The sequence below is a fragment of the Myotis yumanensis genome, unplaced genomic scaffold (assembly GCF_028538775.1).
Source record: "Myotis yumanensis isolate MYYU_CA2020_CCGP unplaced genomic scaffold, mMyoYum1.0.hap1 SCAF_3, whole genome shotgun sequence".
Taxonomy (NCBI): domain Eukaryota; kingdom Metazoa; phylum Chordata; class Mammalia; order Chiroptera; family Vespertilionidae; genus Myotis; species Myotis yumanensis.
In genome coordinates this window covers 27,603,751-27,623,239 of record NW_027223754.1, presented here as the reverse complement: position 1 = coordinate 27,623,239, position 19,489 = coordinate 27,603,751, and the positions used below count along the sequence as shown (strand labels likewise).

The 19,489-nt window shown below is 40.4% G+C and overlaps 1 protein-coding gene across 4 annotated transcripts in view; it reads right to left on the bottom strand.

Moving 5' to 3' along the window:
• PSD3 (pleckstrin and Sec7 domain containing 3) overlaps window positions 1-19,489 on the bottom strand; it is a 429,912-nt gene that overhangs the window by 277,865 nt on the left and 132,558 nt on the right. Inside the window, exon 1 of one of the 4 annotated variants that reach the window (XM_070408522.1) lies at window positions 7,877-7,895. The exons of 2 other annotated variants lie outside the window; for them this stretch is intronic. Coding sequence is in view for 1 of the 2 variants with exons in the window: in XM_070408521.1 (XP_070264622.1) it covers window positions 7,553-7,583 (31 nt within the window). In the remaining variant the exon portion in view is untranslated. Of the gene's footprint in view, window positions 1-7,552; window positions 7,663-7,876; window positions 7,896-19,489 lie in introns of those variants that run through there. One more of the 4 variants, XM_070408521.1, reaches the window with a different exon arrangement.

Sequence of the window (19,489 nt, the reverse complement as noted above, 5' to 3'; positions counted from 1 at the left end):
GTGTGGGTGGGCGGGGACTTGAAGCTATGTGCACTGCACTGAGGCAGGGCCAGCGGCTCCGAACAGCGAGGCGGGGGTCCCGGTGGCTCCGCGCAGCTCCGGCCTACCTCTTTGGGGCAATCCATAGAGGAGCCCCGAATGGGTGGGCAGGGCCTACCTCTTTGGGGAGATTGATTGTGGGGTTTCCGCACTGTGAGAGGGCACAGGCCAGGCTGGGGAACTCCCCCACCCCCACCACCCCGAGTGCACGAATTTCGTGCACTGGGCCTCTAATAACAGAATAAAATGTAATAGAAAAAAGATTTCTTCAACATCAAACTAAAAAGCTTATGTACAGCAAAGGACATTATCAATAAAATAAAAGGCAACATACTGAATGAAAAAAAAATCTGTAAATCCTGTATCTGATAAGGAGTTAATATCTAAAATATGTAAAAAACTTATACAATGCAATATCAAGAAAAGCAAACAATCTAGTTAAAAATGGGCAGAAGGTCTGAACAGACGTTTTTCCAAAGCAGACATACAGATGGGCAACAAGTACAACTGACCCTTGAACAATAAAGGTTTGAACTACATGGTTCATCTACATGCAATAAAAAAATACTGTAGCCCTAACCAGTTTGGCTCAGTGGATAGAGGGTCGGCCTGCAGACTGAAAGGTCCCAGGTTCGATTCCAGTCAAGGGCATGTACCTTGATTGCAGGCACATCCCCAGTAGGGGGTGTGCAGGAGGCAGCTGATCAATGTTCCTCTCTCATCAATGTTTCTAACTCTCTATCCTTCTCCCTTCCTCTCTAAAAAAATCAATAAAAATATATTTTTAAAAATACTGTAAATGTGCTTTCTCTTCCTTATGGTTTTCTTAATAATATTTTCTTTTCTCTAGCTTACTTTATTGTAAGATGGAGTACATAATACACATAACACAATGCATTAATTGATGTTTTAGTTATCGGTAAGGCTTCTGATCAACAGTAGGCTATTAGTAGTTACATTTTGGGGCAGTCAAAAATTATATGCAGATTTCAATTGTGCAGAGGTTCAGTGCCCCTAACCCCCCCCACCCCCACTGTTCAAGGGTCAACTATACATGAAAAAATGCTCAATGTCACTCATCAGGGAAATACAAATCTCAGCCACAATGAACTATCACCTCACACCTGTTAGGAGGGTATCGTCAAAAACACAAGAAATAACCAGTGTTGGCGAGGATGTGGAGAAAAGGGAACTCTTGTGCACTGCTGTGGAAATGTAAATTAGTGCAGTCACTCTAGAAAACAGTTGCAGGTTCCTCAAAAAACTGAAACTAGAACTACCATAAGATCCAGAATTCCATTTCTGTGTATATATCTGAAGAAAATGAAAACACTTGCTTGAAAAGATATATGCACTCCCATGTTCACTACATCCAAGATAATGAAAAAAAACTAAGTGTCCATCAATGGGTGAATGGATAAAAAAAATATGGTATTGCCCTGGCTGGAGGTAACTGTCAGTTGGTTAGACTGTCATCCCATTACACCAAGGTTGCGGATTCAATCCCCAGTCAGGGCACATACCAGAATCAACCAATGAATGCATAAATAAGCGAAACAACAAATCAATCTCTCTCTCTCTCTCTCTCTCTCTCTCTCTCTCTCTTCCTCTCTCTCTCCTTTCTCTCTCTGAAAAAAATTTTAAAAAGAAAATGTGGTATTGATGCACAATAGAATATTATTTAACCATAAAAAGAAAACCTTACCAACTGTGAAAACATGGATGGACCTTGAGGCCATTATGCTAAGTGAAATAAGTCAGAAAAAGACAAATACCATATGACCTCAATGTGGAATAATAAAAAAAGAAATTCAAAACAAGCTCATAGAACAGATTGGTGGTTGTCAGAGGCTGAGGGTGGGGATGGGCAAATGGATAAAGAGTGTCAAAAGGTACAAACTTCCAGTTATAAAATAAATTAAGTCATGGGGAGGCAATGTGCAGCACAGTGGCTATCTATATATATATAAAAGCCAAGCTACCGGAACGACAGAACGACCGGTAGCTATGACGTGTACTGCAGCGGCCAACTGGCCCAATCGGGGCCCTGACTGCCGCCCCCCACTACCTCCCAGCTGGCTGGCCCTGCCCCCAACTGGCACCCCCACCCTGATCGGGGGCAGGGCCGGCGGGCCAACCGCCTGCAGCCCCACCCCCCTGGTCGACCCTGCCCCCAATCAGGGACAGGGCCAGTGGCCAACTTCCCGCGCCCCCTAAACCCCCCACTGCCCCGGCCCCGATCAGCTCCCATCAGGGCGGGCCGGCCAGACCACACCCATGCACAAATTCGTGCACCGGGCCTCTAGTAGTTAATAATACTGTATTGCATATTTGAAAATTGCTGAGAGCAGATCTTAAAAGTTCACATCACAAGAAAAATTTTTTAACTCTATATGGTGATAGATGTTAACTAGACTTATTGCGGTGATCATTTCACAATATAAACAAATATTGAACCATTATGTTGTACATCTGAAACTAATATAATGTTGTATGTCAATTATACCTCAATTTTGAAAAAAATAATTCTTCAAATCATGGAGAAATTAACTTGCTCCATAATGTGCTTCAAAGAATAATCCTGTTTGAGGGCCAGTAAATAGAATGGATTTTCTTCCATTCTGGCTAGCAAAGTCCTTAAAAGAAAATGGATGAAGAAAGTAATAATCCTAATAACAAGAACTATACGGCAAGTGTTCTGCATACTTGGCCACTGAAAGCTGAAATGCAAAGCAAGTAAAAAAAGTTTAGCATGAGAGATTCTGAGCAATGGAATATAGGTTCCCCAAGGGAATATGATTGTCATGTCTGTGCCTAGAGCCTTCAAGAGAACAACAATTATGAATTCTCTGTATACACATTCCCTAGAAATTGGGGCCCCATTGTCTTTAGGCAAAGGTGTTGTTGTGTTTTGTTTTGTTTTGTTTTGTTCCCAGCATAATATAAACTCAAAAAGCAAGATCTTGTCTACTTTCTTCACCATTATATCCCCAGAACCTAGAACAACAATACCTAGCAAAAGGGATATATTTGTTAAATCAATGAATAAAGAATATCCTATAATCAACCAGCAAAATAGTACATGTCGGTGCCACTCAAGCTCTGTCATCTACTCCCAAGTATAGGCTTGAACAGAATGGAAACCTGGGGGGGTCTTTCTGAACTTTAGAGCTAGTAATTCTTCCATTTGCTCAGCCAGCCTGTACTGGGGATCAAATATGTGTTGAGAACTGGAAAACAGATCGACAAACAAGGTCAGCATGGCTCTTGACATCAGGGAGCTTTCAGGCCAGCAACTCCACCTATATTGCTTGTCTACTGCAGACAGGTTCAGGCAGCGGTAAAGTTAAGGAGAGACAACCTTGGCCACAGTTCTATAATTCAACATTATCTTACATGAGCCATTACCATTAAGCATAAATTTTTTCAATTGATCATCTTAGTCTCTAAAAGTTATGCTATACAATATGGTAGCCATCACCACAGATGGCTGTGTAAATTTAAATTAATTAAAATGAAAGAAAATTGAAAATCCAGTGCTCAATACCACATGTAGCTAGTAGCTATCATATTGCATCACACAGATATGCAACTTTTTTCCATGATCACAGAACATTCTATTTGAAAGCACTGCCCTGGAGCCTTCCTACTCAAAAGTGTGGCCTTGGGACAGTAGCACAGGTATCACCCAGGAGTTTGTTAATGTGCAGACTCAGGTACCACCCCAGGCCTTTCTAACCATACTCTGTATTTCTAAAAAGAACCCTAGATAATTTATATGCACATTGAAGTATGAGAAGCACTTCTCCAGAGAACTAAAACAATATCTGGTCTGACTACGTTTAAATGACTACGTTTTTATTCTAAAAGATAATCTCAAGAGTTCCTACCTCCTAACTGAAAGGTCCAACTATTTAAATCAAATAGACATCAACGAAAGGAAGCATAGCCTCTCATTCCTACCAAGAGAAAGGCTGGCTCACTCTGGTCTGGTTGGCCCCTCCAATCACCCCGAGATCCTTCTCAAGAGAGCAAAAGATCGCCCCTACCGCTTCTTTATTTTACAGCTCATAGTTAATTTCCCTCACAATGAATGGCCCATGACTCTACACTTCTGCATACTAGTAAATGCAATAATGCCCCGGGTGCTCTCAGCTTCCTAATAACTATCAGTCAGCAAACACATTAAAACTTACACAATCAGTTAGTATGATAAAAGAACTATAAATTCTTCAGTTATTTTAACACTGGAAAATTTGCAAAAACAAGCTTAAAGGCAACCTCCCCCTAAACTGTCAGGAAGGAATTCAATCCCATATAGACAGAAGGATGACTGCTTGTCCCCTTTAGTATGAAATTTCATAAAATTAATAAAAATATGGAACACAAAGGTCCAATTTACAAAGCAAATATAAAAAGTAAGCTTTGTAAAACTAAAAAATCTCAAATGCATTTTAACCTATAAGTTTCTATCATCTTTAACTCTGAATAATAATGATCAATGTTTTTATGTCTAATCATCAAGAACGCCCTCCAGTAACACAGTGATACATGGTTCAGGTTTGCGGTGCAATAGAAAAAGTTGTATTAAAACACACACAGAAAAATAATTTATTCCATTTTTCTAAGCAACCGAAAATACAGTTAGCATGATAAAAATAACAGCAGGGTAACCCGCTTTGGGCCCCTTCCTGCTGCCCTGCTGCAGCGGGAAGTCTGTCTATCCCCCAATAAACTCTGTTTCCGCCAAAACAAACAAACACACCCCCACACACAAACAAATAGAAAACGGGTATGAATAATGAGAATTTACTAAAATGAATAATCTAAGTACATTATATTTGGGCACATACTCTTTACCCTACTGGAAGTCACATTTTGGAGAAGGCTACAGTATGTAGTCAAGGATACTTGTCTGGTCACTAATAACTCTCCAAAAGCACAGATATTTAAGGTATTTATATGCGGGGGGGGGGGGGGGGGCGGGGGGGGGGGGAGGAAAAGGCCTGCCAACCACTGCATGAGCTCTCAGCATGTACACACAGAGACTGTTTCTTTAATAGACACGCTTTCCCGAGTGAGTAACGGTTAGAGCTGTGCTCACCTCACATACTAATGATTCAGAACCCACTTTTCTCACTCAGTTCTAGTCCCTGGGGAAGTGATACTAGCTTACATTCCAGTCAAGCTCAGAGGCAGCTCTAGAGGCTGAGGAGCAGCCCCACATACAGCATGGAGAAGGTATAATAAGTGAGAAGAGGACCGGTCCCTGGTTTTAAACCAAAGCCTCTGCAATGTGCACGGCTACTCATCATCAAGTATAAACACGAAGCCGTTAGAGCTGAATTTAAGCCTGTCTTTAAAATCATTGGGGTTTAAAAAGTATTTTTATTGACTTTAGAGAGCAAGGGATAGGGTGAGAGAGATAGAAACATCAATGATGAGAGAGAATCATTGACCAGCTGCCTTCCACACACCCCTCCACTGGGGATCGAGCCCACAACCTGGACATGTGCCCTGACTGGGAATCGAACCATGACCCCCTGGTTCACAGGTCAATGCTCAGCCAATGAGCCACACCAGCCGGGCAAAATCATTTGTTTCTAAAGCTGATTTCCTTTTTTCAATCAGTTGGTTTTTTCACTTTTTTCTAACATCCACCTTTCAAAATGTTTGTTTCTTCTTATCTCTACACCTTTCACTTCTCTTTCCAGATCTATTGCTTCTGATCAGAGTTGCTCCTCTGATTTCATCTATTTTATCCATTTTCTACTACTTCTTCCTGTTTAGGAATCCACACTTTTAAATATCCAATTTATTTTTTTCTAGCTTTATTGAGATATAATTGACATACAACATAGTGTAAGGTGTGCAACATGTTCATTTTATACTTATAGACTGCAAAATGATTACCACTACAGTTTTAGCTAGCATCTCCATTATGTTACATAATTACCATTATGTGTGTGTGTGTGTGTGTGTGTGTGTGTGTGTGTTGAGAACATTTAAAATTAACTCTCAGCAGCTAGGAAGTATATAGTACAATATTGCTAATTATACCCACTAAACTGTCCATTAGATCCCTAGAATTTGAACTCATCTTATAGCTGGAAGTTTGTAGCCTTTAATCAACATCAGCATGTCCCTATTTCCTTCACGCCCAACCCCTGGTAACCACCATTCTCTCTGAAAAACCCAATTTTAAAATTTCTCTGATCTTCACTGACATTTTGTTTTTATTTTAAAATGTAAACCTATAAATAACTCCACAGTCTTGTTTATAAGTAGGCTCTCATGCTAAAGTTAACATGGACATAGCAGTACTAACATATATTCTCATATAAAATTCTATATTTTTAAAAATGAAATTGATGTTTCAAAATACTATACAATCTTTTAAAAATCATGAATGCCAAACAGCTGGAGCTCCTAGCAGCGATGTTAACTACAGCTGTGGACTTCTCCAAACTGCTGTGTGTCAAGACAAGTCGGCTGCAATGGTAAACAGCCACCTCGCTCCGCCTCCGGCCTGTAATAAGCCTCAGCTGATGCACAGTTGCATGCAGTAGTTTACATGTTCAACAAGAAACCCAGTTTTGCTAAGGATTCAGGCTCTAACCGGACATGAGCAGTAATTCCAAGTATATCTGAAAATGCAAATCTTACAGAAAGTTTAAAGTCAAGTTTCCTGGTGAGGGAGAAATAAATCTTAGATTACTCTAAAAGTGACACTTTCAATAGACAGGAAACACCCACCCCATATAGGCACCGAGGAGTTAAAATACTTATTACAAACTTCCAGCAGAAAGGACCTCAGGCCACATGTTCACAGACATGTTTGGTGCTACCCTACAGCTAAGCTGTTCCCTCACTGCTCTAGGCAGAGCCATACTCAGGCATGCAGGTGGAAAAGACTTGGAGCTCTTTAAGAGAAACTCCTCCCTCGTCCCATCAAGCGCCACAATATTATGTTTTTGTAAAACTATAGGGGTAGCCCGTTTTCCCCTTTCATTCTATATAATATCAAAAACAGGGCGCAGAAATAGTATGATAGAACTCCGTGTTGCCAGGAAAGCTGGTTGAACAAAAAAAGCACACAAACCAATGAAAGGAAATAACATTACAGGTAAGAATAATATTCTGCTTTCTATTTAGAAATAAAAATTTTGGATAATCCAATGTCCGATGCTAAAATAAACATTCCAGGTTAAAGCGAGGTGAGGGACTGGGCAAAAGCATTCAGAGGGCAGGTGGCATCCTTCTGATGACTGGGGAATTAAAAGCACAGTTGGCGTGGGCACCCCTGAATAAATGCAGTACGCTCTTCTCCACGACGGGATTCAGCAAAACCTGCTGTAGCCCCAGGAGTCTCCCACTGGGACGATCAAAAGACAGGACTAGTAAGCAAAAGCAGTCAATAATACAGACGGATCATTTCACAGCAGCATTTTACAAGAGATCGATATATAAAAAGAGATTTGCCTGCATAGACCTACAAATAGAGGTTACTCACAGAGATTACTGTAGCTCCAGCAGTTACCCATTGATCATAGAAAATGCCCAGTTCATCAGCTTAACGCTTGAGAAAAGTTAGCTAGAAAAGGCAGCCAGCTAATGCACAATCTGCTGTTCTAGTCAACTGGAAGCAAATTAGTTTCAGGTTTCCTGGCAGCCCCGCTTGCCCTGCACTGCACACGGTGATGTCAATGGAAGCGCTCCGAGCACCGAGCCCTGGAGAGAAGCTGCCGCCTCAGCCCCTCTCACAAAGGCTCAGCAGCCCGTGCTCCAGCTCGCTCGCCCTCCTCTGCCTCTGCCGCTCTCTACCTTGGTAGCTTACCGAAAACAACCACCGTAGGGCTTTGCTATATTTGTGAAAACTACTTCCAAGGAGATAATTGAGATGACGGGAGTGAGCTTTAATGTAACCATTTCCCCAGTGCAGCAGCAGGAGCCCCAGCGAAGGCTCCAAGAGGATTGTACCATCCTCGGTGACATCAGAGGTGGGGCTGTCATCTCAGGATTATGCAGCATTTTCTGTGATGCGAGAATGACACACGTGAAAGGCGATGGATGGTCTCCCTTTAAAAGGATTTAACTCTCGGGTTATTAAGCAGAAAAGGCAAAAGTAAATGTAACGCTGAAAAACTGCTGTCAGAGGGTAAACAGCCTGCTTTGCCAGTCCTTATCTCACTGCTAAATGATGCTGCCATCTAAAGTCACTTTATCGATGATTACATTACCGTTCCAGTTATTAGATTAATATTTAATGGGTGACTGCTGTTACTTGGAAAATGTGTCAGGAAGAGATTCACAGTCATTAACGTCTACTTTTAAATATGATGGCATAAACTTTTACATCACTAAGAGTGCCATGGATGTAAGCAGTACCTTTCAACACAATCTCAATAAAAATACTTATAAACTAATGGTTTTGTAGATGAGAAAAGGGAGGTAAAAAATAGCACAAGATTAGTAGCAAAATGTAATACTGGTCCTTAATTTTGGTAGTAGGGGTTAATACAAACATTAAAAATAACTCATCTTCTATAACCTAAATATTCTAACCAATATAAAAAGTAGAGGCCAACAACACAAAACAATTGATGTTTATTTTCATTCATTCCATATACATTTACCAAGTGCTTAAGAGTTGCTAGAAAATATATTCAGTTTAATTTAAATGCACATTTCTGATAAATAATAGAATCAGAATGGAAAGTACTTGTATAAAGATTACTAATGATTATTAAGCAGCTTTATGGTATTAACTTGCTATTTCTACCTGAAGCCCTCTGGAATGGCATCATAATTAACCCATTTTACAGATAAGACCACTAAAACACGAGAGGTACATGACTCGTCTGAGATCACATGGCTAAAACTGGCACAGGCAGGATTCAAACACAAGCAAAGTCCACACTCTGGGCCACTAAGCTATACTGCCTTTTAGGCTTCCTTGTCAAGTAAATCATTCTAAAGCAGCGGTTCTCAACCTGTGGGTCACCAACCTGTGGGTCGTGACCTCTCTGAGGGTCGAACGACCCTTTCACAGGGGTCGCCTAAGACCATCGGAAAACACATATATAATTACATATTGTTTTTGTGATTAATCACTATGCTTTAATTATGTTCAATTTGTAACAATGAAAATACATCCTGCATATCAGATATTTACATTACGATTCATAACAGTAGCAAAATTACAGTTATGAAGTAGCAACAAAAATAATTTTATGGTTGGGGGTCACCACAACATGAGGAACTGTATTAAAAGGTAGCGGCATTAGGAAGGTTGAGAACCACTGTTCTAAAGGAACATAACTTTCAGGGCTTAGAACCATAGCAGCCAAAAACAGCCACCTCTGAAGAAGATAGGCCCAAATAAAGGGGATAAAAGTAGAGAGTGCACCTGGAGAAAGCACACCAGGGCTGTGGAAATAATACCTGGGGGCAGAAGCTGAGTGCTCACTGCTCATGTGACCCTGGGCCAATGGCTTAGTATCTTTCACCTTGTTTCCTTATTTCTGAACTACGGATTTTTAAATTATAAAAATGCGGCAAAAGCATACGATCTAGACTTGTAATTTGGGCTATATCACTTTCCAATTATGTCACCGTATGCAAGTTATTTAACCTCTGATAAGCTCAATTTCCTCATCTGGAAAAATGAAGATAAGGGGGGTGAAAATGAAGATAAGGGGGGTGTTATAAGGGTTCCATGAATGATGCATATAAACATATAAAGCACTCAGATAGCAACTACTATATAACAGAAGCGCAGTAATAACAACATTATTGTTAATATAATCATCCTTACTTTCAGTATCATCATTACTATTTAGTATTATTTTTAAACTAAAACTGCCAGCTTCCTCCCTGTTCAAAGATCTCTTCAAGAGTTGACTGGAAACGCAGACAAGACAACCTCTGTTGGCCTCAGACAATCCCTTACCAATCCATGCGTCATCAGTGTTCTAGGAGGTGTAAGGTGCAGTTGTCGGGCATGCCTTCCGAAGGAGCTCCTTACAAGGGGAAAAATGGGGGGCATGGAATGGGCCCTTTGGCCATCCCCAAGCTCTTCCTTCCTCTGCCTGGAATATGGACAGGGTTCTAGCTGAAGCAGCCATCCTTAACTGGAGGCATCCTGTTAGTAGGGAGACAAAACAGAAAGAGTCCCCAAATCCACCATAGACCTCCTACCCCTATCTTCTCATATGCTGAAAAGAAACAAACTGGTAGTTCAAGTATTTAGCTCAAGTTTTCTATTATATGCAACTCTTCATGATCCTGATACACAGATATAAAGACCAAATTTCCCTAACACTTCAAAGGCTAATTTGACAAAAGGGCTATTTATATTTAGCACAACTTTTCTGTTAAATCCTCTGTGCCTGCATCCTGTCCAATGACAAGTCAAAGTCAATGGATGACCCCGTGGGAAACAAGAAAAAGCAAAATATACTGCTTCCCAATACTTAGTAGCTATGCTATCTTATTACAAACGGAGCAATGAAGGGTGGAATGGGCGATGGGATAGCATGTGAAATTGTACTCCTCATCTGACTTCCAATCTCTGCATCAGATTCCTATTTCCAACCTGCATGCTATTAAGCTAATGTTAAGGGGGGGGGGGGCCTCAAATACATGAGTCAGGTTGCTTAATAAAATTAGGGTTATCATACTGGCTGTGGAACTAAGATGGTCCCCTAACTGCAACTGATCGTGACCATGAGCGAATAAGTATGTCTCGACTACATAAGTGTCTCATTTCCAAACGTCTAGCTGTCACATTAGGCTTAAACTAACACTGTCTTTGACTGACACCCTAAAACTCACCATTTCAAAAAGTGAATCTGGAAAATAAAATTGTTACATATTTTCTAATTTCTCATGAGCTCTACCTCTAAATACTATACATACAGAAACACTACCTGAGTCCACAACTGGGTTCCCAGTGCCGTCCTGAAGTTCTCCATTAGTTTGCTTTGTTTCTGAAATGTAATCTAAAAAAGCTGCCATTATCCTTAAAGGATAAATAATATTGATAATATTCAGAGGAAAAAACTATTTAAAAATTCACAAACCAATATTCTGTTTACATCTCTTCTGTAAAATACAATAAATTGTTTTTCTAGAAATATCACTGACAGACTGAACTAGGGTGGGGAAAGCCAGATTTATAAAATGCACTTTTCATTAAAATTTAAATAAATATTTTATGAATATATTATACGCACCAACGGCAACCAATGTTTTTCAATAAGGAAAGTATGAAACTTAAATTATAAAACATTTTGGATGTTAACATACAGAGTCTGTATAGGCTATATCTGCTTATATTCTGTGTTGATGCTCTGGTACTTGGGGCCTGATCTTGGAGAAGCAGCCCCTCCCAGGGCTATTTCCTGGGCCAGCAAAGGACTCCCCCGAGCGTGCACTTTTGATATACACACCAACCAATCCAGGGCCACACCCCGCCATCTCTCTCATCAATCGCTCTCACAGTAAGGCAATATTCCAGGGCTCTAAGTCACCCCAGGGACTGATCCTGGACAACTAGGAGCCACCCCTGTAGACCAGAACCCATGAAATTATTCAAACTATTCAATCCTAAACTTGTATCTACCCTGCCTTACCCACTGCTTCCCACAAAAACCCCACTGAAGCCTGGGCCTTCTGCCCTACACCCAGCGGCCCTGCAGGTGGGCCACGACGTCGCCTGCTTCTAGGATTCTGTGGTTACAAACTTCTTCCTTCATGACAATTATATCTGTATCTGTGGGTCTTACCATACCGATTAAAACAAATCTCAGCTACAAATTTCATAAAGCTTTAAGAGAAATGACACATTATTCATCAGGAACAAAATGTCAAATCAGTAGTGTATTTCTAGACTTTATTGTCACTAACACTGTCCCTTTAGAAATGACAAGCTGCAGGTAATAAATTCTTATTTGACTTAATGTGTTATTTCTCAAAAAAGTCAAGCAAAGTAATACAAACGGGCAAGCAAACTAACTGTTATTCGATTTAGTATGAGATTTTAGACTTTAAAAAATGTTAAATATATACCTTTTAGGGATGTAGGTCAAATAATCAAATAGCTTATAATATTTTCTTTATTATGTTAATTTTATACATACATAAAATCACATACTACATAAAGCAATAGAAATTACTTGCTTTTATTCATTTACATTTCAGGGAGTTATCCAAGCTCTTCACATGCAATCTGTCATTAGAATATTTGCTACCAATGGAGTCTCATTTTCAGTTCTATTGCAAGTTCAGTTGGTCTTAAGTTGAGATACAGCAATTTTTAAATCTTCATGATGCTGTAACTGGAAATTCTATCCTCACCCACAGTTCTGTCCACTTCAGGTTATCTGCACAATGTAACCACTTACTGTATGACCTCTAAAAGTCATCTTTCAAAGATGGCTTACGGCAACTCTAGGATCACTTACAATTCTAGGATCATTTCCCCAGGAATAATTACTAAATGTGTGCAAAATCTGTTCTCTCCCCCCTTTCTAATTCACCTTAGTAACCCCTAGAAGCATCCCAACTAGCAACATCTGTGGTTATTTCAAGTTAATGTGTTTTCTCCAAACAGTTCTTTGTTATTCAAAATAATCAACACATTCCTAATACAAAATCAATAAAAACTTGAACATGAGACCACTCCCCCTTTACTGATAACGTTTTAAGGAAAATATCCTTACCATTGTTTGTGGGTAGAGAGGTTATTAACTCCTTTTCACACATGAAGAACATAGAGAGTTTAAGCCACCAGGCCAATGCACAATCAAAAGAGTAGAGCAAGAAACATTCCTCAGACCCAGGTTTTAAAAAAAAGAAAGAAGATGGAATGTAACTGTCAGCCCAAATGTGAGTATACAGAAGAACATAAGGAAACAAACAAAATCAGTATTTCATTGAGCTGTACTTACCCATAGCTTTGAGAACTTAAACTTTTTTCCCTTATTATTTACAGTAACTTGTTTTCAATAATACTTATTCTTTTTAAAAAATATATTTTATTGATTTTTTAGCAGAGAGGAAGTGAGAGGGATAGAGAGTTAGAAACATCGATGAGAGAGAAACATCGATCAGCTGCCTCCTACACACCCCCTACTGGGGATGTCCCTACAACCGAGGTACACACCCTTGACCAGAATTGAACCTGGGACCCTTCAGTCTGCAGGCCAACACTCTATCCACTGAGTCAAACCAGTTAGGGCAATAATACTTATTCTTATTAATATGAACTATATAAACATTATTTTTAACAAATACATAAAACGTGATTTAGTAATATAATTTAGGTACTATTGAATAGTCTGGTTATTTCCAATATTATTCTAGGTAGATTCTTATATTGACAACTGGCTAATTAAAATTATACAGAATGTAATCACAATGTAAGCCCCACTGACCCAAATGAAACCTGGAATTTGCATCAGTTTTGTTCGGTGCTGAAGCCCAATGTCACTGAGATACCAGGAAGCACAAATGTCAAACTACAAGGTCGTTCGAGATGCCATATAAACCTCAGGTTGCATGTAATGGGCAAGGAAATGTTTACGCTCAGTGGGGAACTGTCTTCCTCATGTATGGGGCCCAGGATAAAACCAGAACCCACGGGCACCGGGACAGCACAGGAGTAGAAGGAAAGCAGTCTTGGGCTAACGGGGTAAGCTGAGGGGGCCTTCTCCATTCCCAAAGGTAAAACTTGGAAGCAAATTCTAGGAAGAACTGAATCTTCCTAAAGTAGAAAGCCCATCAAAATCAAATGGCATGTCAGTGGGCAGCTGAAGTTAGCCAGAGAGCCCTAGAAGCGGCACTCAGCAGACGACTCCTGGCTAGACTTCAAATCAGGATTATTCCTCTCTATTCTATAAACTCTTTTATTTATTTGCTGTTCCTTCTTATTTTATTTCGTTCAGTGAGAGATTCTGTTTAAAAACCCTCATCGTGCATCAAGGATGTTAGAGGAAAACGTAATGGCCCACTTCTCTGTAGGGGTCAATGCGGGCATCGGGGCCAGGTGCAGGGAGGCAGGACTGGAGCTGCTCTGGACCCTGCCCCACAGCAGAGCAGTCTGGATGGAAGGACAAAGAGTTTCCTTCAGAAGCTCTCTCTCCCACTGGCTCCTGTGACAATACGTTGTCCTTGTGTGTCCCTCTTGTGCCATTCAGCTGTTTCCTTGGCGCGTGGCACTGCTTTGCCCTTTAATTATAAGCAGTACCAAGAATCGATTAGTTCTCAACCCACTGCTCTTCTCACTTAGCACTCTCTGCCTTCTAAAATGCAAGCTTAGAAGAACTATCTGTCAGCCCACAGACAGGCTGGGAGGTGGCAAACGTGTTCTAGTCGAGTTAATGCACTTAAGGTGCTTAAAACGCTGCTTAGCACATAGGAAATATTTAGTAAGAACCACCTAACATCACTAGTCCTACTGGGAATCAGCCTTCACTACATTACTCACCATGGGTTTTGGGCAAGTAATTTTGCCTCCTGAGCCTGAGCTTTCACCTATTAGTTTTAAAATCTCATTAAAAGTCAACTTTTTCCCAATCTTTTGTACTCACTAACATAAAAACTTGCAACTAATTTTGATTCATGATGTAAACAATTAATAGCTGTAGGCAAATAAGAGGTTTATCTCACAGGGTTGTGATAATATTAAAGTTGGAAAGGGCCTGTGAAAAAGTAACTGGAAACTACAAGATGGTATTTGAAAGTGAGGTTCTACACTGACAACTCCTGGTATCCAGGCCTGACATCCCCGAGTTCCAGTCCACCTCACACTTCTGTTGAGTGGGACGTACCCAGGAGGTGGAAACTACAATATGTGAAAAGGAAAGATGTCAATGAGTTAGCAATTCAGAAGAAACCGCGTATCGGCCAGACCAGACACCTGGGGCAGAGGGCCAGAGCTGGACTGCTAAAACAGAACAAGGAGGGAAAACCTGATAACTAGACCAGTTCACATCCTTTCAATTACAAGAGTGAAGAAAGCCAAACACACACAAGAAAATCTTACCAAGTCCAGTTAAAGGTCTCAAGGCCACATTCCTATCTGTCTTGGCCAAAGGACCTCGCGATTTACGATTATGACTACTTTCAACAATGACAAAATCTGAGAAACTTACGACAATGACAACATAATAAGAAAAAAATAAACAGTATACCACAGCTAGAAGCAGCTCACATACAATGCAGTTAGCTGCCACTGGGGCGAGGTCTCAGGAGGAGTCTAGAAAGATGTGTATCTCGTGCTAAAAATGGAATGGAAGAATCTGAGTGTTCTATGATGGGCTAACTGGAGCCTCTATGCCAAGGGTGGGGAACGTCTGGCCCGCGGGTCTTATAAGGCCCACAAAACCACTTGGTCTGGCCTTGCCAAGGAATTAGGGGTGAGTTCATTAAATATTTGACCAAATATAGCAGACTAAGTTTTAAGTTGATAATTTTGTATGGCCCGAGAATGATGTTATAAACATCCAAATGGCCCTTGGCAGAAAAAAATTTCCCCACCCCTGACCTACGCTTAAGAGAGTGGCTGGGTACTCTGCCCCACACTTCTCCCATAGACAGGGGTCCAGTCACGGCCAGCAACACACCATGCATCACTACCCCATTATTCCACCACGCAAGCCCACTGCCCACACCCTCGGAAAGGCACTGCCAGGTGAAGAGAGCGTGCCCTGAGAACACAGATGCTCTTTCCTGGGATCCTGTATGAGGTCTGAGCAACTGAGGGCCTCTCTGGACTATGCCTACCATTCCTGAAAGTTGGGTTTGCCCTGAAAAGCAGAGAAAAGGCAGAATCAGCACTTTCTGACAGATGTCTCATGTTCAACATGTCAAACCCACAGCAGTTAACTTTACTGAAAACCAGCTCCTGGGAGAGAATTCCTATTTCAGATGCATCAACTTCTCCTGTCATTTGAGTGCCATATTTTAGAGTCTTCATAACTCACCACACCTTTAGTCTCCAGGCTATTGTTCTCTTAAAGTCATACATCTCTCACTTCATGTGTATTTTTATTTCTCTCTCTTCAGTAATGTTTTTAACATCTTCATAAAACAAACTATTACATATAAATTACATGTCAAAGATCATAAACAGTGTCACCCCAATAAATTTAATTTTAAAAAAGCAGAGTTTATAGTTCGGAGCCAATGAGTGGGAGGGGAGAAGAGAAATATACCCAATGACTTACAGATTTCAGTTCACTGTTAGCTACGGAAGCTCAGAGGCCCTACGTGTGTGAGAAGCACAGGTTTTCTACGGGCCACACGTGTTACTGCTAAAGCTCGAACATCAGAAGTAGCAGCTTCATACCTTAAACAACAACTCAAGCTAAGAAAAATCAGCATGAGCAACTAATTGTAAAATCTCTCCTTAAAACTCAAATTTGGAAATAAAAATAATAAGTTCCTAAGCTAAATACCAGTGGACTAACACACTGTGACTGCAACAGGAGATAAATGACTAACACAATATTGATGATACATTTTTGTGGAATTGTAATTTCTTTTCATTGAATCTTTTTTATATGACTTAAGTTAAATGCATTGCTAAAAAGAATTTACTGTTTATGTCTTTTGTACTCAGCATGAGAATGAGAGCAAGATATCACAAAAATCTAAATTTTAAAATTCAAGATAAAATGGTTAAAATCAAACTATCTGTAGAATTAACTCACCCTGAATATAATAGGTAAATTGATAAATGTGGGATTTTAAAAACAGCCAACTTCCAATCCAGGTACTCGGTGTAATCTTGGTCTAATTTAGTGAAAGGAAAATCTTTAAATAAATCAGTGCCTTTCAGAGTGACTGGTTCAAGGTCCAGTGGGGACCCCTAAGGAAAGAGGTAGTCAATCCAGTGGAGAGGGATTAAATAAAGTTTCCAGGACACACGCTTTTAGTTACAACTTTCTGAACTGACATCTAAGGCCTCCCATGATCCTACCTTAATTCACTTCCCCACTGCCCTCCACAGCATCTCTCATCTTCTCCTAGAAAAGAATATTCTCCCCATTCTTTCCATACACTCAAACACCTCCTGTTCCTTCAAGGCACAGCACACCCAGGATTGCTCCCTCCCAGCCTGCGAGTCCTCTCCTCCACTGTAATCAGATGATGAGCAGAGCGCGGACTCCCCGCTGCTCCTGTTTGCAACAGTCTGTCTCCTTAGAGAGCGGATGTGTGTCCATGCAGGACCCTTAACACGGAATCAGTCATCTGCTCATGACATTTGTACCAATTATCTGGCACTTAATTACACATCATCTTCCATTTAATGGCTCCTGGTAGGAATGTTGTCTTGCTGTAAGTTCATTAGCTTCTTATAAGCAGTCATAAGCAGTATTGGGTACACAGCAAATACTTGTAAATAAATATTTGTAGAATTAAATGTATTAAACAAAAGAAACTTATTCCCTGCCCCTCTTTTTAAATTTTTCCTAATAGTTTTATGACTTTGTTGTTGTTTTTTTAATTAAATGTATAGAGGTGACACTGGTTGATAATATTATGTAAGTTTCAAGTGTACATTTCTATGTTACAAGATCTGTATATTGCACTGTGTGCCCAACACCCAAAGTCAAATCATCTTCCATCACCATATACTTGACCCCCTATACCCTCTTTTTTAAATATACTACCTAGATATAAGAACCAAAACTAGACAAATCTTAGTGCCAACAAATTCTGGGGAACCTGCCACCACAAAAAGAATCTCGTTATTTTTCCTTTAAATAAAAAGTTCACTGTGCCAGCTGCTCCAAGGACAACCAAAGGATTGCTAAATATTTTAGACGGTTAACATCGACCATCCAAAGCGTGAGCGCTCTAACTTACTTTCCCTGGGGTAGCTGGGTTTTGCATTGAGCCACCCCTACTCACGTGCCAGGGCCCCCTTATTTTAACCAACAGAAACACTTTTGTAAAATAGCTTGCAAAGTTCCTGATGTACTAAAATGAGTTATCTGAACCTTAAGAATTGACCTTGGCCTCATTAACACCACTGTCTTATCAAGTGAACTGACACCGACTGGGTACTTCAGTATGTGATCAGCATAGGCACAACCAGGAAAAAGAATTGTTGGGAAGGCACAGTTAATGTAGCTATAGATGAAAGTGCTTGGGTCTTGCTCTCTGTTACTTTGTGTCTTGCTAAGGAATCTTCTCTACTTCTACAATGTTGAGACAAGTAGAAATTTTAATTTGTTTCAGTATTTTGATGTATGTTTTTACTACTGTCATATTCCTAGCGTTACAATTTCTCTCTGTTGGGATATGGAGGGCTGGGTGGATGGAAGTTAGACTGTAAGGAAAAAGGGCAGGCTGGGTGCTCCAATTAAATGGATAAAGAACTTAGACCTTTCAGAATCCCGAGACACAGAGGACTGCCCCTCATGGGCAGACCCCTTTAACTGATGGCCCTGCATCACACCCGAATGCCACCATGGCAAGGGACATGGACTAACCAATCCAATCTCTTCCTTTTCAATCTTTGGAAGGGAAGAGAGCCTTAGGACACACTCTCTTCCCTTCCCAAGGGAAACACAAGGAGCTGTTGTGCTGCATCACATCCCTCAGAAACGAGCTAGAAGGGACCTAGGAGTCATATGGATGAGTTTAAACTTCTTTTTGAGAAGAGACACTGTGCCTTCGCATGATGTCAGACACAGAAGTCCAATATAGAAAGCATAGAAGAGGGTGGCCTTTTGGTCGAAAGTGTTTTGCCATGGACTCCTGCCACCATCTCCTCTTCCCCAACACTCAGGGAGACACAAAGTTAAAGACGAAAGAAGTAAAGCCAGAAAAATTAAAGTTTGTTCACTATCATACTACCAATTAAGGACAAAGTCAGAATTGCAGTCCACTTTCTTATGATGTTAGGAGACAGGCAAATGAATATAGCAGGACCTCGCTCAGATTCTTTGTAAGGCTGTATGTGGGAAGACTTAGGCTCTGACATCACACCTGAGCTGGCATGCCAGCTGTGACTTACGTGCAATGTGACCTGAGGTTAAATTATTTAAACCTCAGTGAGTCTCATCGATGAAGTAAGGGGGGAGGGGATAGTAATGGAGAATTCTACTGAGATTTAAAGAATAATAATATAAAAATTTCCTAGCAGGATGCTTTTTACATAAGCGTGTAACAATGTTCACTTCCCCTTGCATGATCTGAGAGAATATGGAATCTTTATCCTTGCTTTGCAAGTAGCATTTTAATTATTTTACAATTCACATCTCAAGCATACAGACAGACACAGAGGAATAGATATAAAGATACACACACAAAGATACATATATGCGTGTATATATATCATTAGTCCATATTACAATTAAACACAGAACTCAGTATTAAACCAAAAATTTAAGAAAAATAGCCTACTCAGTTTGTCAGTATACACCATATTTTT